Source organism: Halichoeres trimaculatus, unplaced genomic scaffold (assembly GCF_033239565.1).
Source record: "Halichoeres trimaculatus isolate MK-OKI-2021-1 unplaced genomic scaffold, fHalTri1.1 fHalTri1_scaffold_4, whole genome shotgun sequence".
Lineage (NCBI taxonomy): Eukaryota > Metazoa > Chordata > Actinopteri > Labriformes > Labridae > Halichoeres > Halichoeres trimaculatus.
Window position 1 is genome coordinate 9,933,956 of NW_027437182.1, and position 24,556 is coordinate 9,958,511.

At 39.5% G+C, this 24,556-nt stretch overlaps 2 protein-coding genes across 3 annotated transcripts; one reads left to right on the plus strand and one right to left on the minus strand.

Annotated features, from left to right (window-relative positions):
* Positions 1–829: 829 nt before the first annotated feature.
* Positions 830–20,171, plus strand: LOC141789173 (EEIG family member 2-like). Of its 2 annotated transcripts, none has more exons than XM_074668508.1 (11): positions 830–1,095; positions 7,953–8,073; positions 9,091–9,120; positions 9,488–9,604; positions 10,074–10,120; positions 10,910–11,004; positions 14,781–14,882; positions 15,768–16,002; positions 16,469–16,605; positions 17,025–17,094; positions 17,303–20,171. In XM_074668508.1, exons 1-11 carry the CDS (start codon positions 950–952, stop codon positions 17,343–17,345), a joined length of 1,143 nt encoding a protein of 380 aa, XP_074524609.1. In that variant the 5' UTR covers positions 830–949; the 3' UTR covers positions 17,346–20,171. The 2 variants fall into 2 exon arrangements, with proteins under 2 accessions (XP_074524609.1, XP_074524610.1); XM_074668509.1 differs by having other exon boundaries at positions 14,784–14,882.
* Positions 20,172–20,221: 50 nt separating this feature from the next.
* Positions 20,222–24,392, minus strand: henmt1 (HEN methyltransferase 1). The gene is made up of 9 exons (XM_074668507.1): positions 24,259–24,392; positions 23,905–24,017; positions 23,061–23,195; positions 22,729–22,911; positions 22,464–22,650; positions 21,863–22,046; positions 21,646–21,760; positions 21,266–21,423; positions 20,222–20,411 (listed from the first exon to the last, which is right to left on the minus strand). The coding sequence occupies exons 1-9, from the start codon at positions 24,340–24,342 to the stop codon at positions 20,305–20,307; spliced, it is 1,266 nt and encodes a 421-aa protein (XP_074524608.1). The 5' UTR covers positions 24,343–24,392; the 3' UTR covers positions 20,222–20,304.
* Between the last annotated feature and the right edge of the window lie 164 nt (positions 24,393–24,556).

A 24,556-nucleotide genomic window follows, 5' to 3' on the forward strand; every position in this document is an offset into this window, starting at 1 on the left:
AGATAAATTCTGGCCTTCAAGTTATGATTTAACACATATTAAGAAAGGGCAAATTAAACTCGTAATAGTTTGAGTAGTTCAGCATAACCGTCACTGCAATAATAAATTTGTGCCACGAGGTGGCGACAAATGTCAACCAGCAACAGCTGGTTTCACTTTGTCGTTTTAATCTCCAAAATCAGTGCTGCTGTTGTTCTGCCTAACCGCCTGGGGGCGGCAGAGAGCACAGAGGAGGCGGGACTCGTTGTACTCACATCAAGTTAATGTTTGCCATCACTGTACATCTGTTTGATGTAACTGTACTTCAAATTAAAAGTATATTATGAAGTTGGCACTTTAACTGTTTACTTTGACCAGAGATTAAAATAATAATTGGAAATATTGCCAGTCAAAGAAATAACCAAAAAAAAAAAAAAAAGGAAAAAGAAAAAAAAAGCTTTTTTTTTGTCATGGATATGGGCAAGTTTGAGTCAAAAACAAAAAAGGAAAAACGGGAAATTTGAACCCTTTCAAAATTAGGCCTGTCTTTGTGATGCAAAACCTACAAATAATTAAGCAAGATGGCATTGTATATCAAATAGACTTGGATAAAGACAGAAGACCTGATCAGGTATGTATTTAATATTCTTTACTAACTCGTTTTTCCCGTCTCTAGTTAATTTTTAAAAAAATGTAATCTAATTTCATTGTCTGGTTTCTTTCGGGTGACAGCATGTCAGATTTGAGTTTAAGATATGACAAGTTCTTGATTTTCAAATCTATCGAGTTGTATTTTGAAAAGCAAAACCCGGAAGTGGCTGTTTTTGATGGCCACAATTGGTGTCACGACTTGACTGTTGTCACTAGCAGCTTCACCGTCCTCTCACAGCACAACACTGTGTCCATACTTCAACACAATGGGGTTGTAAAGTCATATTACCATATCTTCTATTAAATACCACTTCCGTTTATGGATTTAATGATGATGAAGAAGAAGAAATTCAAGTTTAAGGTGGATTTTGAGCTGGATGAGCTGTCGTCTATCCCCTTTGTCAACGGTGTCCTCTTCTGTAAAGTCAGGCTGCTGGACGGCGGGTTCTCCGAGGAGTCTTCACGGTGAGGAGGTTTTTTCATTTATAACTATCTCCAGACCTACCCTTATCTCTCAGATAAAACAAATACTATGGCTTTTTTGACAGTAATCCCTAGCCAGCCAACGAGCAAACAAGCTACACCACAAACGGAAGAAACTAGCAGCCGTTAGTAATGTGTTCTGGCACTATAACGGCTTTATTATGATTGTTCACATTCAGCGTTACCTTCCTTTTAAAACCTTTTACAACGAGTAATATCAGTCAGGTTTTCAAAGATTATATTTTTAACAATTTTAAAATATAAAAATGAGCAATTTGATCATTTGTCTGATCATTAGTCCGCATTACTTTGTGTTTGATGCGTCTAGCTGCATTGTAAAGGCTCACTTCCTCGGTTCTGATGGGATCGATCACTGTGAAATGAGTATCCAGCTGACTTTTCACATCACTGCAACAAGCTGAATATGACTCTCCTCTCCGTGGCTGCTAGATCAATGCAGACACTTATGCCCTGGGTTGTCATAAGTGGCTCATTTGGTCACGTAGTTATCATCGTAGAAAGTAGAAGCTGGTTTAAACGTGATGTAATTACTACTTCTCGGGTAAGTGCTTGGAGAATATAGTATAAGTAACAAAAAAACAGTAGGGGGTAAAAATTGGTGACCTGTCTCCCAAAGAATGCCCTGACTCTGTATTTACACACACCAGCACTGTCTGCGTCACATCAGGGGATCATGATATTGGAGTTTTGCTGATGTCTGATAAGCTGATATTTTCAAACTCATTTTGGCCAATTCAGGTATCTGTGCTGCTTCCAGTCCTAACAGTATTACTTTGAAAACCATGTTTAAAACCATCTAAATGTTTTTTTTTGTTGGTGTCTATTTCCAACCCATCAAAAAACCACCACTCTGCTATGTTGAGGCTTGTTTTTGTTGGTTTGCGTAAGCTGTCATTTATTAATGTATCATGTTACTGTCCATTAGGGATGGGTACCGAATTAAGTACTTTTATAGGTACCGACCGAATTCTGTCAAAAGTACCGGGTAACGATTCATGGAAAATCAAAAGGTACCATGTTTAGGTACCTAAATGCATCCTTGTGACTTTGAGGGACTGGAAGAGTAAGTAATTTTCCATGCTGGCTATGAACACAGCATTGCAAGGTTATATATTGAATAATAAATATGTGAAATTAAAGAAATTTGAGATTTTATTACTACTAACTTTTTTTAAATTGACATCTTTTACCACATGAACACAAAAAGTACAGTTGAGCACCAATACAGATTGCCAGGCACCGGGCATCTGTACCATATCGGTTCAAATGTGAAAGGTACCCATCCCTACTGTCCATAAGTTTGAGAACTTTTTAATCCTTCTGATACCAATAATCAGATTTTCTTCCATTTTGCAAACAGTGATATTGTGCCAATTGCATTGTGCACCCATGCATGAAGAATGTTTTTACACAGATTCAAGACAAAGGTCATTAAAACCACATCACGTTGGCTGCCTTATCATTAACTGGTGAATTGTTCCACTCTAAAATCATTTCTTGAATATCAAATGAGCAAATCTTTAATACATAACGATGACAAACTCGAAAATGAAATCATACCAATTATTTTAAGTAAACTGCAGCTATAAATAGTGTGGTGAGTACATTACTAATACTACCAATATGAGAAGAGCCACGATAGTCACATCCTCTGAAACCTGTTCTTTATTTTTGCTCATGACTTTCACCACACATTGTAGGGCCTCAACTTGTACTCGCACAACTGATTCATTTGAACATTTCAGTAACTGGAAGCTTTAGGTAGATGTCTAAGATCCATTAATGTCAAACTTACTGTTGCATAAAAAAGTCAAACAGCAAATCCTGCAACAGAGAAGCTGATAAAATAATGTTACATGTGTAGTGACTTGATCTCGCCTGTTGAAATCCTCCTGTTGTCACTGAGGTGCTTGTGGCTAATACATTTGACACGCTCACTTTCCCTGGCGTAAGTTAAAAAAAAAAAAAGTGATCGATTTAATGCTTCTTTCATTGATTTTGTCCTTTTGTTAAAATTAACATCAGATAAAGAAGGGAAGCAAAAGACTACCTTATTACCTCTTCCTCTCTCTTGTTTTTTTCTATTTTTTATTTATTTATTTATTTATTTATTTTTTACTTTTATTTAACCAGATGAAAACCCATCGAGATCAAGATCTCTTTCACAAGGGTGACCTGGCCAAGAGGTCAGCAGCACACGTCATGACAAAAACATTAAAAGAGACAAAATACAATAAATTAAGATATTTTTTTGAGTGCAAGGTGTTTTAAGTTAAACACAGAGCTTTCAGCATAAATAACAATTCATAAACACATGCACCATTTGCTGTTCTCACGCTGTTTGTCCATCAGCATGGATCGAAAAACTCCAAGTGAAACAAGCTCTGAGAGCTTCAGTTCAGATTGGAAAGAGTTCCAGGCTGTAGGGGCAGCAAAGCTAAACGCTCTCTTCCCAAACTCAGTTCTGACATGAGGAACAGAGAGGTAGACAATGTCACACGCCATTAAGGAATAGTGGCTTGTAGTTCTCTGGAGAGAAGACCTTAAATAGGAGGGAACCAAGCCAAGGAGAGTTTTTATAAATCAAGGTAAGCCAGTGCGTGTACCTACGCACACTTAAAGAAGGCAAACCAGATTTAATGTACAAGTCACAATGATGCGTGAAGCGACCATCACCGGTAACAAACCTTAAGGCGCTGTGATAAACAGTATTTATGGACTGAAGACATTTCAGTGAAGCCCCCATATATAACACATCACCATAATCAATTAAAGGAAGAAATGTTGCAGACACAAGCAGTTTACGAGCTCTCGAGTTTTTTGTGTGTTTAAAACCAGTTTCAAAGTCCTCAGACGAGACTGAACAACATTAAAAGCAGCTTGTAAAAACTCAAAAGCCTGAGTGAGAATGAACAGCAATAAATGTCATCTGCATAAAAGTGGTAAAATACATTCGACACATTAGTACACAGACTGTTGATGTAAATTGAAAATAAAATGGGTCCCAGGACTGAGCCTTGGGGCACCCCTTTGTTAACATCCAGAACAGCAGAGGTGGATCCAGCCACCTGCACACACTGTGTTCTGTTTGTTAGATAATCTCTGAACCAATGAGAGGCCGATTCTGAGATGCCAATGTTTTTTAAGGTGTACATCAACAGTCTGTGGTCTACCGTGTCAAAGGCTTTAGACAAATCGATAAAAAGAGCAACACAATATTTCTTACTGTCCAGAGCCTCAATAAAATACACAGCAACAGCACTCATGAGCACACATGCACCCTGCTGTGGCAGCATACAGCTTTGGAGACTCAAACCAACAAAAAACAAAATACAACAAATTGCTCTGGCAACATGTGTTAAAGGTTGTTATCTGGTTATAAAAGTGACTTCAGAAAGCAAACCTTCAGCCACAAGACTTGCTTAAACTTTGGTTAGTTCAGTTAGTTTTGTGGTTGAAACAACTCCCTTACCAAACCAACCTGTGAAAGAAACTTTTGAACCTTACTCTCCGCTACAAAGAGCTAATGTTCATCAGAGAATAAAATGTGATGTTCTCACACCAACTGATGGTGCAACGGGTTGAATATGTAACAGGAAATAAGAGAAGGGACATTTGGATTCTGGCTGGCCTTACAATTCAAGCATGCACCTCATGTCCTGAGGCTACAGTCCTCCGTGCAGCAGTCACAGGTTCAGGTCCCAGTCACGACCTTATTCTGCATGTTTTCCTTCACTCTCTGCACCCCACATTTCCCATCTTCCTTTAGTTGTCCTGTGGGATGAAGGCAGAAATACCCAAAACATGACTTAAAAAAGGAACTCAGTAATTTGCAATGGAAGGAAATGACTGTCCTGATTATTCAGAACAACCCTGCAGTCTTCACAGCGTAATGATAACAAATAGATGACACTTTCACAGCTGTCAAGTTGAGACAAGCACAGGCCGTCATCCCCTCTGTAATCTGAGCAGGGTTTTTCTCATGAATTAGATATTTGACCAAGATTTGTTTTGTTAGAGTGGCTGTAAGTATAAGATGGTTTTATTGTGGTTATGTAACAAAACCTCTGGTTACTCCAAGTAGCTTTTATGAAATAGCCAAACAGAAAGACAAAGTGTTTGGGTTTCAGAGTGCCTCAAAGGTCATGGTGTTTTGTCTACTTGTGCATGACGAAATGAACATTTGACTGACATACAATATCTTGTATTTTTTTTTAATTGTTCTGGTGAGCATATTAAGATGAACACAGCAGTCTTAAATGTCTGAACACCTTAACAAGATTTCCTCTGATCCTCTTTTGAGTCATCACATCTGTGAGTGCAAGGGAAGCAGAGGCTGTTGTTTTATGAGTCTTTCTTTTCCTTTGGTGTGGCTTGTCATCGGAGCTGCTCTATTGTTTCTGCCTAAAGCAAGTTTCCTTTGTTATATAAGCTACATTTTTTTCCCAAAGTATAGCATTTTATAGACGGCCAACTTGTTATTTTCTGCCGGACTTGGGAAGACCCAAGATTCTATTTAACAATGTGCTTGTGAGAGTTGTCTTAAAGCTCAAGTGTGACCCCAGCTGCCTTTCAAAGACGAGCAGCTGTGGTTTAACAAGATATCTGACCCATGTTTCGAGATGACAGCCCACTTGTGCCTAAAAGCACGCGTACTTTGTTTCTCTAACAGCATTGTGCTGCACTGACAAGTGCTGTGAGTTTCTTTACGAGCTATCAAAAGGCAGAATTCCCGAAGCGCAGAGTGTCCAGCTGGCTGGGAGTTTCCTCCGATTCTGCGAGGATGAAGTCAGCGTTTGTACAACATCGGTCATGCATCTGCTGCTTTTTATTTATAGTGAGTCAGAGAAGCAGTGCACAGCTTGGGCCTGTATGTTCAGACAGTATTAACCATCTTAACAGGGGTCTGCACAACCACTGAGGTTTGTAATGCACTCAGTTCTGATTGGTTACACTGCAACACTTGAGATCGACTGTTTCTCTTTGGCAGATTTCTGTAAAGTAGAGCAGAGGTTACCGAAGATACGGCTCTGATCACAGACTCAACTGTAACAGTATTAATACACTGAAGGGTGTCTAAAACATTTGTTGTTGGCACCACAAAGAGAGATGGAAGGAGTAGAAGAAAGGACAATGAGAAACGGAAACCCTTTAGGTGTGAGAAGAACCCCTATGCCATAAATACAGCTCTGTATTCAACATTTTCTGTCTTTCTGTCTGTTTTTGGCACTATTTAGGATGCTAACTGTTGTGTTGGAAAGGACAAAACCCAGCTCAGCTTGTATTTAAATCCAGCAAAGTGTGTAAAAATGAATGGCATGTGGGCTGACTTAACAGAAGGCAGTTGGTGCTGTGAGTGGGAGAGGAGAGGATGGCAAAGAGTGAGAGAGACAGCCATCTGGGGTATCATCATGCTGCCCACGCACGCACAGGCACACACACACGCACACGCACACACACACACACACACACACACACACACACACACACACACACACACACACACACACACTCTGTCCTCTTTCACTTCATCTCATCTTCTCACTGACAGCGGGCTTCAGCTCATCCTGATTTTAACCTGTGGTTAGTAATTGACGCTGGAAGCGTGAGCGCCTTGACCTTTGGATTCAGAAGTGAAAGAATCAATAGGTTGAAGAAAAGAGACTGTGATGAAGTTGCACGTTCGATAAGTGAAAACAATGAGCTTATTAGCTTGTATTGGCAGCTTGGAGGAGTCTTAAGCAAGGAAGAGATGTGAGGTTTGTTGGACCGGAAAATAGCATGTTAGCAGCCAAGTTGTTAAACATGAAAGTGTGTGGTAGATGTCAGATATACAGTGATACACTCATAGTTGGCCAGCGAATATGAATGTTTTTCTGTCAGTAATTGAGAGGTGGTAACATTTCAAAGTGTAGCTTTTATGGTAACATGTTATCGGAGTTATGAGAACATTAGAATAAACAAAACTAGAAAAGCACTCAGAGAGCGCAGACCTTGGTCAAGCACATTGTGATTGTCATGCAACACTTTAGTCCTACCTTAATGTTATGTTCCCTTTCACCAGACTGTCTGCTACAATTTGTTGGTAGTTGCATGTTTGTAGGGTAATTTTTTACCGGACAGTTTTGAAAACAATGATGACCCAGTACATATTTCATATTCTGGATCTTAATATCCTGAATATTGCCAGGATCTGGATCCTACTTTTACATCTGTCAGAAATTATGGTGACCTTGTCTGGTATTGTTTGCAAAGCAATCTGGCCATTTATCGTGGGGTTACATACACGTATGGTGAAAACGGCCCCATCTCACACTGATAACTAATCCTTTAAAAAAAGTCCTGGATCCAGACAGTGATCTGGATCCCCTCCAAAATTTAGTCACGTCTTCCTTATCCCATTTTGCACATTTCTTGAAAATTTCATCACGATCCGTTTGTTAGTTTTTGAGTTAATGTTGTTCACAGACGGACAAACTCTCCCAAAAGCATAACCTCCTTGGCAGAGGTAATAAGTTGTACAACCACAATTTAGGGATTTAATTTGAAAAAAAAAGGGACAAGACAGCAAATTAATGGGAAAAGATTAATTGTGCAGTTGTGAGTTTTAATGCAGTTTTCAGATTAACAGAGAGAAAAGAAACCTGCATTTTGTTCTTATTTTCTTGCACGAATAAGTCATTTAAGGAGCATATAAATATAAAAAATGTTGTGTTACTCCTTCCAAAATCCAGCAGTAAATCGCCCTTTGGGACAAAAAACAATGCATGTTTGCTGACCTTTACGTTGATCTGAATCTATGTCATTTCCTCTGACAGGGAGCCAGTGCAGGCCAACTGTGTTCGATGGAGGAAACGGTTGTCTTTCCCCTGCAAGATGAGTGCCAATGCAGGGACCGGGGTACTGGACCCCTGTGTGTGCCGGGTCTCAGTCAGAAAGGTATGGTTTGATTCTACGCGACCCGAAATTTCAGACTTCACAAAGATAAACCTTCCCAGTGCATAAGATTTGTTGTCTGTTGCTTTGAATGAAATAAAAAGGTTGAATCAGGTGAAGGCTAAATGCAAATCATGGCGAGCAGAGGTTGTGATCAAGTTACAGAACTGCTGTCCATGAGCGCACCTGAGAATGCTCTACAGATGGTTTTAAAGTAACTGGTGTTGTCCCCCAGGAGTCGATTTTAGGTCCCACACTTTTTAACGAGGGAATGCTTCCTTTTGGAAATGTACAAGGAGATATGACATGAACTTCCATATCTATGCTGATGACTCACAATTATTCATCTCTGTTTTTCTGGATGACCTGGGACTGATTGAAATCATTTTAACTGTATTTTAGAAATTTTACATTTTGTCTGCTTCCTTATATTTGATCTATTGTTATTATTTTAATTGTTTCTGTATGAACAGGGATTTGTGTTACTTATATCTTGTGTATAAAAAGTGTGTCACAAACAGATCAAAATGTAAACCATAAATGGTGAGTTTTCCCAGGGCGTCTCAGAAAACAGACTGATTAAATGTTTTAGCTTTAAGCCTTAAAGTCTGTACACTGTAGGATTTTGTGTTGTCATGCTGCCTTTAGATACAGATTTAAAGCAGTTATGGAGTTACAATATGGAAATGAATAAGCTTGAATAACTCTTGGAAGTAACACGTTAAGTGTATCCACTGTAGCAACTAGTTTTCCCATGAAATAGTGACAATAAATGAGTGAGAACTATACAGACATTTTAAAAAGTGGATTTTAAAGTCCATTTATGCTTGTTAATTAAACAGTTAAGTAAGGAAAAATAATAAGAGATGATTGTCAAGAGTAAATATTAGATTCCCCTCACCCTTTCTGTTTTGCTACTAACCCCACCCAAGTTTCCAATTAACAGAAATGATATCAAATCATAAATAGAATAAAATGAAATAAAAAAAATGTAAATGATTGCTTTTGCTCTTTTTACAGGAGCTGAAAGGAGGGAAGGCATTCGCAAAGGTAAATCCTCTCACACTTATACTATTTTACCCCCATCCTTTTACCCAGCCGACAGGTCACCTAGATTTACAGTAATCAGTGAGCCAAGTGAGTTCACAGCAAACAGATGGCCTTTACTGCCTGAAGGTCGGTTCGTTATGTCTTGTGTTCTTGTTTTTAGTCTTCAGAAGTAAAAATGTACAGGGAATGTTTACCCCTATGACGTTCTTTTTTTGACAAGTTGTAAGATGTGCCCCTCAAGTTTATCTGAAGTTTGTTCTGACCCCTTTTAATGTCACGTTCACAGATTGTCTTATCCCTGACCAGGCAAAACACCCGTCTCTTAGGAGACAACAAAGCTCACCTTTTGTCATTCTTACTCCCCCAGCTCGGTTTTGCAGATCTGAATTTAGCAGAGTTTGCTGGCTCAGGGAATACAACACGCAGATGTCTGCTGGAAGGCTATGATACCAAAAATACCCGCCAGGATAACTCCATTCTCAAGGTAACATTGAAGCGCTGGTAAAGCAGCCACACCGGTCTGATTTGACTGCTTTAGGAGGATGCCGGGGTGTTTTGAATACAAGCCTGATATTTCCCTTCACTAAGAGTGAGACAAGTGAAGGGTTTTGCATAGATGGGTAGGATTACATAGAAAACAATGGAAGTCATCGAATTGACCCCAGTCAGGTTTGAAAGACTAAAGAAGAGCTGTTATAACTTATAAAATAAGAGAAATGCATGCATTAGCTCTTAGCAATGAATCTGCCTTGGAAGAAATAAAGAAAAAAATCTTTCTTGATTTATCACTGAGAGCAGAGTCCTCATCGCATTGAATGGCCAGCTGGTTAATCTACAATCCAGCAATGACTTAAAGTTTGTGTATTAGCTGCTTGTTTTTAACCAGATAAGATATACCTTGTGCTCTAACTCAAAACACCCACAAACAGCCATCTTCCTGTTTCTTTTCACAGGTTATCATCAGTACACAGCTCATGTCAGGGGATCCCTGTTTTAAAACGTAAGTGAAAGAAAGTTTTCAAACTTTGAGACTCAGAGCAGAATCTGCTTTGGTCAGCAGTTAACACCATACTGAGTCAGCCAGGGTTAGTGTCAGCTGAACTTTAGTCCAATCATTTGTTTAGTCAGATTTCATCCAAAAATTTTTGATTGCATGGCATTTTTTAATAAGGCTTGTGATCTTCACAATTGCTGTACAATTTATATCTTGGTTTGTTCTCCATTCTGTCAGTACAGCTGACTGTAAGCACCATAATCAAGAAGAGGCAAAAAAGAAAAAAAACATTTAGTATTAATGTTAAAAAATTAAAAGTGCTGCTGACTCCATTCATTCTATTTCTGCTACTGAAATGCTGTGCTTGGTGCAGACTGCAGAGCTGAAGTCTGTATTGGGAAAGCTCTGGTTTATTTCACCCCCCAGTAATACACTAGCAGCCATCACACTTTTTCCTAGTAGGAAATAAGCTGTTCAGGGAAAATGTGTCAAATACATACTGAGAGGAAAAAAAGAGATGCTGCCTAACCTCAGGGCAAAATTTGACCTGAAAATTATTCAGTAATCCTGATTATAATGTCAAAAGTGTTTTATTTCATCTTAAAATATAGCGCTGAGTACAGTATTTTCACTGGATGTTATTTCAATTAAAATACTTCATGTTCAGAACCTGTAACCCCATTTCTCTTTTTATATTTCCTACACTGTTTGTGTTTTTTTTTCTTATGAATGATAGATCAGACACTGAAATACAAAAAAAGAGAAAAAGCAGTATTGTCTTTCCTCTGTCCTCAGGCCTCCCTCTACAGCCACAGTGATCGGGATCCAGGGGGATGGAGAGAGCTTGCTGGAGGAGAGGAGAGGAGGAGACTCACAGAAAGGCTGTTCTGGTAAGACCAATCACGCCATATTACACTCCCCTGCTCTGCTTAGTCATCCCCATGGCCTTTTCAACATCCGATGTGCTCTCTTTTGCTGAGCTAAACCCCATCATATAATGGTGTGGTTTTACAAATGATCCAGATGATATCATTAGTGGCTATGTAGCTTGTATACCTTACCAACAATGAGCATTTAGAGGGAGATAATTGTTTTTATTGCTTTGACTTCACAGACCGAGGCTGTTTCTCAGAGGTAAAAACTGGAAGTGATTTAGGACTCCTCTGTAGAATTCATGGATTTACTCATCAAACTTTAGCTTTACAATATTGTTAAAAGATTCAGAGTCTCCAGAAATCTTTAAGTGAAAGGGACAAAGACAAAAAATAATAGTAGCTGGACAGGATCTCCTGGTCCTCAGTTGGCATTGTTTTTTCAGTGCCAACTGAGGATCAGAAAGTTTGAGCTTATTTTACATATGCTCAAAAATAAGTCCACAAATGCAGGATAAAAATGCATTATGCAAAGAGGAAACTGTTTATAAACATGATCCAGAGGCACCGGCTACTTCTCTTGCTTCAAGCTCATGTAAGGTGGACTAAGATGAAGTGGAAAGCTGTCCTGTAATTTAACCAATCAAAATCTAACATTCTTTTTGGAAATCATGGACACAAGTTGAAAGTTTCAAGTAGTGTAGCTATACAGGAGAGGCAATGATGATTTACTAGGGCTGCACAATATATTGATATCAATATATTGATATGGCTAACATTTGTCATTCTTTTAACATATTGGAATTGGCAGGCGTGTAAAAGTGGGCATATATTTACTCATTAGCTGCCAGCCATTTTCAGAGCATCTTGAACAATCTTCAAGACCCAAATAATATTGTTTTCTATGACTATGTAAACACTAAAACTACCCAAGAAGAGTGGACTCTCTTCTTTTATGTCTCTCTTCCCATTTTTGATAAAAAAAAAACAAAAAAAACAGACAAAATGTGATTTTTTGATTGTGTTTATCTCAGGCGCTCCATCCTTTGATCCTCTCTATAATCTCCATCATCTTTTCTCATGATCATGTTGCTCTTTCTCTCTGAACTACCGCGACACATCCTCAGTTGGAGTGTGAGCAGCCTAAACTTTTCTGTCTTCCAGCATAGGGCTATGCCTCTGTCATATCGCATCTTCTCCTCATATCTGTGCTGACATCTCATCCAAAGAGTGCAACGCTCTCAGCCACAATAGTTCACAACGTGATTTGATTGGCAAGCTTTTCTTCTATGTGGCCCTATCACCTCCTTACTTGGAAGGAAAACAAGTTAGAAAATAAAGGGAGATATTTTTAGTATGTTCAAAATTTGATAATCTCAAATTGTTTATTTATTTTTACCAATACTGATATGGAAAAATATTGGTTATCGGCCATAAGCAATATTATTATCGGATATCGGTATTGGCCAAAAATTTCTTATCCGAGCACCCCCATGCTTTACACAACTTAAATATCACATGAAAAAGTTCAGCTGCACAAGAATCAGAGAATATAGCGGTTTGTCCTACTTTATGGATGTTTTTTTCAAGACCATTCACAAAACTGCAAATAATTAATAGCTACTTGTGCCTGATCCTTTTTGTATGTTGTTTTCAGATGTATTTGTTGTACTCATACTTAATCAGTGCCATCTATCCATCACTCAGCACAATGAAACCTTTCTCCTCCAGCTGCTTCTTTCTGCTACATTTCACCCCCTTGCTCCCCCTTCTTTTTCTTCTGTCTGTTCATGGGTGAACACAGTGCTGTATTGAATCCATGTTCCTCCTGGGATGTTCAGAGTGTAGTGCAGCTCTTTCATGTATAATTTAAACTAGTTCTCTTTTAGAATAACTACAATCTGCTCAGACGCTGTAGGCTCTTGCATGGTTAAAAATAGGACGTGAGTGTGCCAGTTTGTGTAGGGGGGGTTGTATGTTGGCATGTGATCACAAAGTGTGTAGTTGTCTGTTGAAGATTGTTCTGTTTCAAACCAGCAGCATCATGTCTGGGCTTTATAATGTTTGCACAATATGTGCATTAGAGTCTCATTTGTTAGCAGCTGAGGCCAATTTATGAAGCTTTTAACAATTATGAATTATTTGTAGATTAATTTCATATTAATGTGCTGGTTCTTAAAGGCGGGTAAAGGGTGGGTTGGAGGCAGAGGTTGCTGTGAAAGGATGTGGTTACAGCACTCAGTGGTTTGCATTTACATGACATCGGGCACTAATGAGAATCTTTTTCTTTCACTCAAACATTGTAAATCTGTGTTTTTAACACCCGGGATGAATCTGGTGAAAACATTTTAATCACTAGTATTCCAAGGAAAAGCCATGTCACATCAAATCACTTGCAGTGGTTTGTATTTTGTGGTTGTGTTGATCTTCTAAGGCAGTGGACTGTCTTTCTCTTTCTTCCTGAGGACATTTAAACTCTTATCTGGTCTGCTTATTGGCAGCTCAGCTTTTTTGCTATTTACCTACTCCGAGATAGTGGTTCTTTAACCTGTTTTTAGAAAAAGCTCCACTTTTACATGCTGTCCTATGTTACTTGTTAAATTAGTCATGTGAGTTTGCTTCATCAAAGTTTCTCCTCCTCATGTTGACAGATTTTCCATATGAAGCAAAATGTTTATAGTTGCTGAACCTGAATTTCGATGATGTAATTTTGGGTAACATATTGTACAGCATTTATAAAAAGGGCTCGTCCTATAACTTCAAGTCATTCTTGTAAAAGTGTTTTTTTTTGACACAGTTTGATCTAATTTTCCAAAATGAGTCATTTTCTCTTCTACAAAAGGAGAAATAGTTTAAGTGCAGCAGGTGGGAGTAGGAGAGGTTTCTTCATTGTTGTGGATGCTTTCTGTGGGCAGAAATAAACTGCTTCTATTCACCACACTGGCTGATACACAACCACACAGTGTGCATAGCAGGAGCCTTGACACATTTGGCAACAGTTTCTTTTCTTTACTAAACTTAGAAAATAAAAGTAAAAAATATGTGTTTGGTAGATATTATTTGTTGTAACTATGCTTCTGGTAGTTAGTCTCATTCCATTGGAAAGCCTGTTTATTTGACTTCTAAATGTTGAATATGCGAGCTGAGCCCATGAAAATTTGCCATCATCTGCCTTCTTTGCAAATGCCAAACAGCTTACTCTGCCATTTACTCTTGTTTGGTGGATATTTGGTGGATAAAGACACATCAACAGGCCATTTGGGGACGAGTATTCCCATTTTAGAGGATTGAGTTTAGTCCCAGACTGTGTAGATATGAGATTGACCCTGTAAGCTGTTGGGAATTGGTGAAAACATTTGGCAAGTTTTCATGGGCTTAACCCACATACTTAGCTCAGCAGCTCATCTCATAAATGCATTTTCCTGTCTGACAAATATGGCACCATTTAAAAGGTTAAAAAAAAAACAGGCTTTCCAATGGTGTAATATAGGGATGCACCGATCCAGCTTTCCTGGTCCCGATACAGATACCTAGGCTTTGGGTATCAATCAATACCGAACCTGATCAAATAATACCAGTGTTAAATAATAACCTGCATGCTCTACTGTGGGATCTGTGTGATTTACCAAACAAAAACGTCTTTACTTTTCATGCAATGCTTTTATGAAAAGCCTAGAAAATAGCCAGGAGCTTTCCACGTCCTTTCCCTCTGGTAGCATTTTTTTAGGATAAAATATTGTCCATTCAGGTTTTCATTAATTATAATACGCTGTCTCTGTTTTCTGTTCCCTCAGCAGAGAGTCGAGAAGGGAAGTGTCCGGTTGTTTCTGATGATCTCGGGGGCTGCGGCCACTCCCGGACATCCAGCTATGCCAGCCAGCAGTCCAAACTTTCAGGTAGTGGCTCCATATATGTAGAATTTTCATTTATTGTGGTTGTTTATTGGATCATACAAGATTTTTGCATGGGTAGAACCGTTTGGGAATGTATTAAAAGTACTTGTAATCAACCCCCCACCCACACACATACACACATACACACACACACACCTGTTATTTTGCCGTCTCAAAATCATTTTGTAAAGCAGAAAATATGAGAAGGGTCGAGCTGCAAAAACAGTTGACTAAGGAGGAAAGATATGGTATAATTTCCAGTTCAGTTTCCATTGGAGGTGGATCAAATGTCTGTACTAAAAGATCAGAGGAAACGAAGGGCAGTGCTGAGCACAGCTGTAATGGCCATGAAATCTTGAATTAGGAAATGTATTTCCTGCCACATGTAGCTTCTGATAGATTTATTTCAGCATGGGTATTAGTTAGCGGGAAGTTTCCTCTTCCATGGCTGTAGTGATCTGAGATCCCTCATGCCTGAAATGGCTTCCTGCAGACACGAACAGCACGTGAGTGTGTGAGTGTAACTGCGCTGTTAAATCTTTTAACACACTGCAAGCTGAAAACCTACACAGCAGCAAAAAAAATACCCTAACATTGTGCAAATCATCATTAAAGATTTAAAGGATATGGTCTACTTGGAAGCATTAAAGTCCAACGTTTCCTATCAAATTAGTAGAGACCACAAGTAATTGAGTTCAAGTATTGAAGTCTGCTGAGATGCTTTTTTATTTTTGGCTTCCAATCTTGCCGTATCAACAGCGCATCAGCATAAAAAGCCATGTGTCAATAAATCATATCCCTTTTCAATAGGTCCAATTTGCTCCCCCAGAAAATGAAATTGCTGCTAGGACATTATCTGTGTCCTAAATCTGTGCTCATGTGTCTCAGGTTACAGCACAGGTCACTCCCGTTCCTCCAGTATGTCAGAATTTAGCCACAGGAGAAACCACTCAGTGGGGAGCGCCTCAACGGGCATCGGCAGCATCCCAGAGCCCAGTGAAGAGCGAGAGCGAGAGTCCAGACCCTGCCCTGCTCTGCCTGAACACCCTGTCCCCACCGCTGCCACGAGCAACCCAGTGGGTACACCAGTACAGAGTGCCTCATCCTGTGAACGACTCAACAGGTGAGTTTCTAGGTCAAAGAAAGAGTCAACCTGTTTAAGAGCCAAACATCTGGCCTCTTTTTTTGATGTAGGAAATGAAAACTATATAGTTATTTTATTGAGTGTAAACTTTCACCACACCTGAGGCTTCAGCAACGTTACAGGAAGCAGCTGCAGCACAGAGCAAAGAGGCAGAGCAGCGGAAGACTATCTTTGGTTTCATTATGTCGTGGCAGTGAGAGTTCTTGTTTATTAAAGTGAGTCATTGTTTATGTGAAACTTCAAAATGTCCAACCATGAATCATAAGTAGAGTAAAGTCTCAAAGTTTGGACTGTGGATTGCTCTGAAGTCTTTTTTGTGCTTTGAGTAAAGAGAAGGGGAAAATGGAAAAAATCTCAGTCCAGCTCAAACTGCAGAAACAAACATGGTATAAAATGTTTTTTTTGTATCAAAGATATGAAATAAATCAACATGATTTTCCCTCAGACACCCAGTGAAGCAGGACTCCATGGAGTCTCAGCTGAAGAGAATGGATGATACGCGGGTGGACGCAGACGATGTTGTGGAAAAGATTCTCCAAAGTCAAGACTTTACACCAAGTCTGCTGGACTCTAGCGCTGAAGGTGAGGGAAAACCGAGAAAAACAGAGTAGGGTCTTTGATTTGAAGGTCTTGATTTATTTTCTTTGAAGGTTTCAGATTTTCTAAAATAGTTTCTAACTATAATCTCACTTTCTACTCCTGAATAATTCTCAACAAGTAGAAACACTTCTGCATTTTTCCATCATGCATCTCATTTGCATTAGGAAACAATGATGTTAATATTCTGGTACTTCATGTACAGTGTGTGTACTTTGGAAACAGGGCATTGTTTTTCTTTCCGAGGTCTCAGGCAGCTCAAAGCTATGAAATGAAAGCTGCTGTCAATACATGATTATTTTTAGATTGCCTAGCAACTGGCTGCTCTTCACGACAAGAATTATACAGGAGGATGTGTGTAAGCTCGCTGCTGACTGAATGTGCTACAACTGTTTCTGTTTCAGAGGAAGGCTTGCGTCTGTTTGTTGGCCCTGGTGGAAGTACAGCCCTGGGAAGCCATCACCTTCCAACCAGGTAAGATCAGACCTAAGTAATCAAACCAGTTTCACATTGAGAGGGTGACCACTTCAGGGCCTTAAAGTCAAAGCTGATTAACTTTAACATTTCACTCTATATCAATGACTATTTTTCATGTTGTCTACAAAATGTGAATATGTGAGTTTTGTGATGACCGCTCTACTGTCTGATGCATAATATGTCTGGGTTTTTTTTGTCCTCCCAGGGTTGGAGCCGGAGCCTACGAGCAGGTGGTGATGAAGCGTTAAACCTCCAACCTCTCTGACGTGGACTGGAACTGCTCTGCTCACGTCAAACAAACTTGGCGTACGGTTCGATCGGCATTCCCACAGCACACAAGTTACCTGATCAGCACTGTGTCCTCCCTGATCACTCTACGACCGGTCAGCATTCTTACAGTGCTGCCCTGTGTTCATTTATGAAACTGTAGCTTTGTTATAAGTTTTAAAGATCGAGAAGTAGACAGCTGTTGTCTCAGTGTTCAGTAAATGTGAAGATTTTAAACAACAAAAAAGAATCTTCAAAACTATCTGCTTTGTTCCTGAGTGTAGATTAGCCTTATCTTTGGAGATCAAATCAACTCTCATTCAACAAAAAGCCAATTTAAGTTTGAGGAACTGGATAAAACTTACAGGAGGACTCCAAGACACACTGTGTGTGCTTCAGAACAAAGTGATATCAACATTGAAGAAGAGTTTGTGCTTTCAAAACATTCCTTTTGTCTCTGTGTGTTTGGACTTCCTTCTTAAATAGGATTTTTTTTATACTAGCCTATAAGCTGCTAAAAAGCTGTAGTTGTTGGCGCGCTGACAACGGCTGAAGTGAAGGTGAGAACATTTTACTATAAAGAGGAGGCATCAGAGTGGAGTTGTGTGAGGTGTGAATGTAGACGTGTGAGTGTGTCTTTCTTGTGTGTTAGTAACAGCTATCCTGTTATCTTGGCTAAGTGACAAATGTGACAACAGTCTCTTGTAGGAAATAATTCATCGGTACTTTCAAAAAGAAAACGGAGCAAGTAGCTTTGCTTAATTGTGATAATAGATGTTTTTCATGTTTGACACCACTGAGGATTGATTTCTGTCATCAAACAGCCTTTGAACTTGCTACTAAAGAACTTAATGAAACAAACCACAGTAATGACGTTGTAGCTCTGTAGGGCTTGCTTTGGTTTAAGCTGTCACCATGTCATTCGCAGCATTCTGGCAAACAGTGTGACAGTCAAAGTACGTGCAAAACATTGCAAACTAATATATCAATATCAGTATTTTGCTAAAGTAGTTGTAATTTTCTAAAGTAGTGGTAGCTGAAGGTCAAAAAGGCTGAAGGAAAACATTTAGAGGCACATACTGTGATTTCCCCTCAAGTTCCACCAATTTGATCCAAAAGTGGTCAGTGTGGCTGTTATAAAGATCTTTTTTGTTTTGTATTCTGTAATTCTTTTGATTATGAGCTTAAATATCCAGCTTAAAATCTTTTTCACATCTCGTAGGTTAAAGCTCGCTGCCTTCGTAGGTGAGTAAGAAACCAAATATAAATCAGCTTCAATATCAATGTAGGACATATATCTAATGCCCAGCATTTAAGCTAAGCATCTATTGTAAACCTGTGCTGTGCAACTCAACTACATCTTTCCAAGCCGGCCTGTTGATCAGGACGCTTGAATCAGAGAACAAATGGGCGATACTGTGACGTATCAGATATTTCATTCATGTGTGACTGATGCATAATGTAGTTTGTACGGCTTTAGGTTTAAGTGAAGGACTAGCTAGGTGATCCACTGCCATGAAGAAAATGCTCCACAGCGCCTGTTTAAAATGTTTAAAATGTGCAGAGTGATAGTTTTGTGTATGTGTATCTCCTTACAGCTTATAAACTGCTAGACTTCAGTACACTTTTATAACCAGTCTAATATCAAACGTAGTCAGTATGAGAACAGTTACCTCTGCAGACAGAAAGCTAGCTGAACAATATAAACCTGCAGTTTTTAAATCCTGTGTGTCCAGCATATCAAGGATTTAAATTTGTAGCCTCATAAGAGATTAAGTGCACAAATAATCCATCCAGTATCAGACTAGCCAAAGCTCAGAACAAAGTGTTGTTACCAGGGACCCTGTCCGGCCTATGCATAAGGAGAGAAGTAGACACATGAAACTAGTGAAAACAGACTGTGCAGCATCTGTAATCTTCTGTCTTCTGTCATAAGCCATAGTAGAAGCTAGAATACTTCCTTATTTTAATACATGTCGAACAATATCTGCACAAACATCAATGTAAGGTGTTTAAATAAACGTCTGTTTTCTGTTTTAATGTTTCCATGTTCAGCATGATGATGTCCTTTTGTTAGCTTGCAGAACTTAACATCTCCATGTTTAATTTAACATTGTGCCATTTTTTAACCTGAATGTTTCTACATCGATGGAAGATTTCTGTTGCCTATTTAGTGGCGATAAAACCCCAAACATTCTGTTCTTGAAGCTTTCATGTTAAACTAGATATCTGCACATTACGTGCTGTGACTGTAAGTCAGTGTACTCATTTTATGTTATAATTTTCAGCATGGTTTTAACATTCAGTGTTGAAGTTACCATTGTCATCATCTGTATTTTGGATTCTTTCTCTTGCTATTATGGTGCCATATTTTTTGCTAAATATTTCATTGAGTGGGAAAAGTGTTCTCACTTCATGGTAAAGTGTTAAATGTATGATTTATGGCAAGTGAATATCAACTCTTCAAGCTTTTTTGTGTGTTTTAAAGATAAAGATCACTTGTTTTACCTGTGGGGCACAGGTATGTTCATCTCGGTACCTAACATGTTGTTACAAACATGGTTCTTTCTTCTCTTCTGTGAAGCTGTTGTCTATATAAAACTGTAAAATGTATTCTCCTGTAAGGTGTTGTTCTGTGCTGTTCTGGCACTGTCCAGTGTTTCCTGTTACAGATCTGTTCTTTTGACCAACATTTGCTTCCTTATCAAGTGAACTGGATGCTTCAAATGTGTACCTTGCACTGTTGAATAAAATTGTTCAAAATCCGAAGCATGTGTGAATTTTACTTCAAACCACTCAAACTCAATGTGAAAACTTTCTCATATTTACAGACATCCTTTTTTGAAAATTTAGTTTGAAGTGTCAACTGAGGAGATCAACTCCAGCTCAAATTTAAGCATGTCTCCTACTTTTCCTGAAAACAAAGCTGCTTCTGCCAAATTAAACATTTGTCTCCCAGTCTTCTTCTTGTGCTGCACTGTGGGGACACTGTCTGGCCTCTGCATACCCACTGTCCTCCAAATCATCCAGGTCCTCTTCCTCAGGGTCTACAATCACAGATAAAAAATTAAGGATTAGCCCAAAAAACACAGATATCAGAGTATATCTGAGGAAACGGTCTTTAAAGTGATACTCCGGGATGGAACAAGTTGGGTCTTATCACAAGGTTTAGAGCAGAAATTACCCCTACAGCAGTGATTTTGTGCAGCAGAAGCCCAGGGCGCACACACCAAACACCCCCCCCCCCCCCCCCGCGCACTCCTCAGCCGCTTTCCTCTGCACTCAGACGGGGCCATATTTTACTTGACCAAAAACACAAATAAACGTACTCCCACCAAAAAACTCTGATATTGGTCTGCATTCACGCTTTATTTAGGGAATTTTCAGCGCGTTACTTTCACACAAAAACACAGCTAAATAAGGCTCTAGTTCTCATCGTGTCGTAAAACGGCGCTACCCCCTCTGCAGAGCCACAGCTGGCTACAAGGCGCTCGCCGCTTAGTGTATCAGTCCACGCGCGGCGTGCCAGATATAAACAAATGCAGGTAGTCTGCCAGGACGAAGAGACAAGATGAGAACTAGAACCTTATTTAGCAGTGTTTTTGTGTGAAAGTAGCGCACTGAAAATTCTCTAAATAAAGTGTGAATGCAGACTGATATCAGATTTTTTCAGTGGGAGTCCTTTATTTGTGTTTTTGGTCAAGTAAAATAAAATATTCCTCTGAGCGCAGAGGAAACTGGCAGAGGAGCAGGGAGGGGGTGTTTGGTGCGTGCGCCCTGGGCTTCTGCTGCACAAAAACACTGCTCTAGGGGTAATTTTTGCCCTAAATCTTGTGATAGGACCCAACTTGTTCCATCCCGGAGGATCACTTTAATGCTGACAGATTAATGTCAACAGTACCTTGTTCCTGTAAATTAACAAGAAGAGAAGAGCCATCCTGGCTGAGTTGAATTTCGGGATTACCCATCAGTATGTGTCGGAGATTACACAAACTCCCACTCAGGGCGCCAACTTTGGGGCAGGAGGTCCATAGCACAGCTAGAGGTACAGGAACACACCTACCAGCACAGATAATGTGACATATAAATATATATTAATGTAGCTTTGACGACCACTCGTATCATGAGGGAGATTCCAAGATCTGTAACTGAAGTGAGAAAAATTAAACCTCCACTACAAGCAGATAGCAAAGGTTATAGCAGCTTATTTTGCTAAAAGTTTAACTTGTGCTGCAGTTTCTGAGCACATCATATTTCTTAATTATCTTAAAGCAAGCTCACCTTTGCAATCCGCAAGACTCCTGTTCCTCCTTCGATTCAAACTCCTCTTCCTCTTGTATCTCTGCTGTGCATCTGGTACAGTGCTCCATTATAGAGTTCATCACTGCTCCGCATTCTGTAAAATGAAGACACTTAGTCCAACACTCAGTGAGTTCAATACACCAAATGCATTTACTGGGGGTTCAAGTATCCTAATGTGGATGCAGAAGACGCTCACCTGAAGATCTGAGACTTTCAGCTCCTTCTGCAGCCTGGCACTGTTCAAAACTCTCATCCCTTTCTCCAGTCCTGTCCTCTCGCCATCTTCTCTTCAGCTTCTCTGTCCAGTAAATCACCTCAGTCACCAGGACCCTTCGAAGAATGTTGTTGTCATGTAGGCTGGGGTAGTTGATACTGTAAAGCTGACATGGGAGAAACAAGGCAAAAAGCAAGGCTTCAGTGTCAGATCATCAATGTTTATTTTTATTACTGCTTCCAGTTCAATTCAAATGAGCTGCTCTACTCATTTGTGTAAAGTTTTTTTAATTGAGTTATTCTGTTTACAAAGAGCAAAAAATAGCCAGTCAGGACTAGAAGTTAGTTTGAAGTTGCAGTTGCCAAAGGTCCCCAGCAGAGGGTGACAAACAGTTCAATAAAATAACTGAACTAATATCTTGGGTTAAAAAAATCAACTCTGGAGCCATAAAAATGTTGGGAGTGAGGGAAAAAAAGGATGCAAGAACACCTTACATCAGTCTTATAGAGGTCATGTGTCTCAGAGGATACGGTACACTTGAAGTCAGTTCAGAATTGGCCTACCTGCAAAGAAGCTTACTCACCAGTGTGTACGAAAACACATCCTCTGCATCATCTCGAAACAAAATGTTGTAGCCATCTCTCCCCCTGAGCCGGTGAAACACCGCAATCTGGGAGCAAAAGCCGACTCTCTCCTGCTGACCTGGAGGTGCCTCGCCAACACCAGTGAACTCCACCTTGTAACCGTTCTGCAAGGACACCTTAACAGCCCTAAGGAGGGGTGTAAAATTAAAATAAAAGATTATAAAGAAAACAGTATGAGGCTTTTTTCAACTCATATCACCTTACCATGACTGGAACTCTGCTCTGGTCCATTCAAACTTGTGATCAACATGTCTGAAACCTCTCAGTCCAGGAAGAAGGGGATTGTACTCAGAGTTTGGGGTGCTGATGATAGCTGCCACTGGGTTCATGTAACCAAAGACCACCTCAGAAAAACGCTCCAGATCTGGAAGAGTGAGGTGCTCTATTCTGCAGACAAACAGACAGGGAGTAAATATATTGATTAATACAAGACCACAAGAAATCTAAAGCTATAATTCCTCCACAGGGTACAGAAAAGCAAAGGATAAAAAGGTAATTCAAAGGCATTGAGCTTAAAATGTCAAGCAGCCACTTACAGCTCTATACTGGTCACTAAATCAAATCCTCTGAGGCGGGCGTCATGCTGTGTGACTGAGCCCTGGTACAGCTCAATGCGCAGCTGATCATAAGTTGGCTGCAGATAATCTGTTGATATAGGAGCTAACCCATGCCTGTAAGAACAAATATATGATATATATGATTACCAATTTACACAGTAAGCTCACAACATGACATTTAATCATATCTATCTCTTAGCCATCATTCAGATGAGAAGGAAGTTGCCGAGGCCCTACTTCATGGCAGTTTTCTCTTCAAAAACACACGCAAAGAGCTAAGTTTACATGTACTGAAATGGTATGCAATATTAACCTTATGGTAGGGATGCACAATATTATCTGGACGATATCGGTATCGGCTGATAAAAGCTTAAAAACACGTTTATCGGAGAAATTATTTTTCTGTATTTCAATACTTTGAAAAAATAATACATTTCTTATTTATGGTAAAATCAAATGTCTTTTGTCTTGTTTTATGTGTGTTTCTTAAACAAATAAGACCGTCACAATAAGAGTAACATATAAATTCCAGTACAGGATAGACTTAGCTTTCTTCACAGTGAAAAAAAAACAAACAAACTTGTGATTATCAGTATCGGTATCGGTCAAAAGGGGTTTCGATATATCGGCTTATCGGATATCGCCAAAAATCCAATATCGTGCATCCCTACTTTATAGGTGGGAAATATCCAACAGTTCAACTGCTGCTGACAAACTGCCGTTTATTTTTCTCTCCTGCCACAAACTCTTTGTCTGCCAAAATATACACTATAATTCCGGACGTGTGCTCTAAATGTTGTGATTTTGGTACTCAGTCAAATACTTGTGTTTCTTTAATTTGGCACCGTCGATGTCCACTCCAGCCAGCAGTTCAACTTCATGGTGAAACTTGAGTTTTTTTAGAAGGCTGCATTCACCGCATCCCAGGTCTGCCACCTGAGAAGATTGAGAAATCAAACCACACTTTTAACCAGAAGTAGTACGGAGGTGTCGATGGATAATATGATATAAAGACAAAGAGAAAAATAAACATTGATGTCTTGCTCTGAGTGTGTAGATAGCTAACAACAGAGCTAGCTCTGTGGACGTAAGAGGGCACTTGCAAAGGTAAGCTAGCCTAGCGTGATTAAATGTGCTTTACAATGATACGGAAAAATAACAATTTCAACTAGTTTACCTTTCTGGGTTTGTTTCTCTTCACAAAATCGATGACAAATTGATGTCTCTGTCGGTGAAGCGCTGGGTTGAACATTGGCTCCATGTTCGTTCACGTTTGCGTCGCTTGACGTCAACGTCTGTGATACCGCCCGACACCAGAGGGCGCTGTTTTTAATATTTATTGAAGCTGACTCATATTAGCTGATTAACACCAAAAGACAGGCTAGTCTGCAACTGTTTTATACAGTCTATGGTCTGCAAATATTCAGTTTTGGTTAATACTGTGATTTATTTATTTGTTTATTTTACTCTAACAG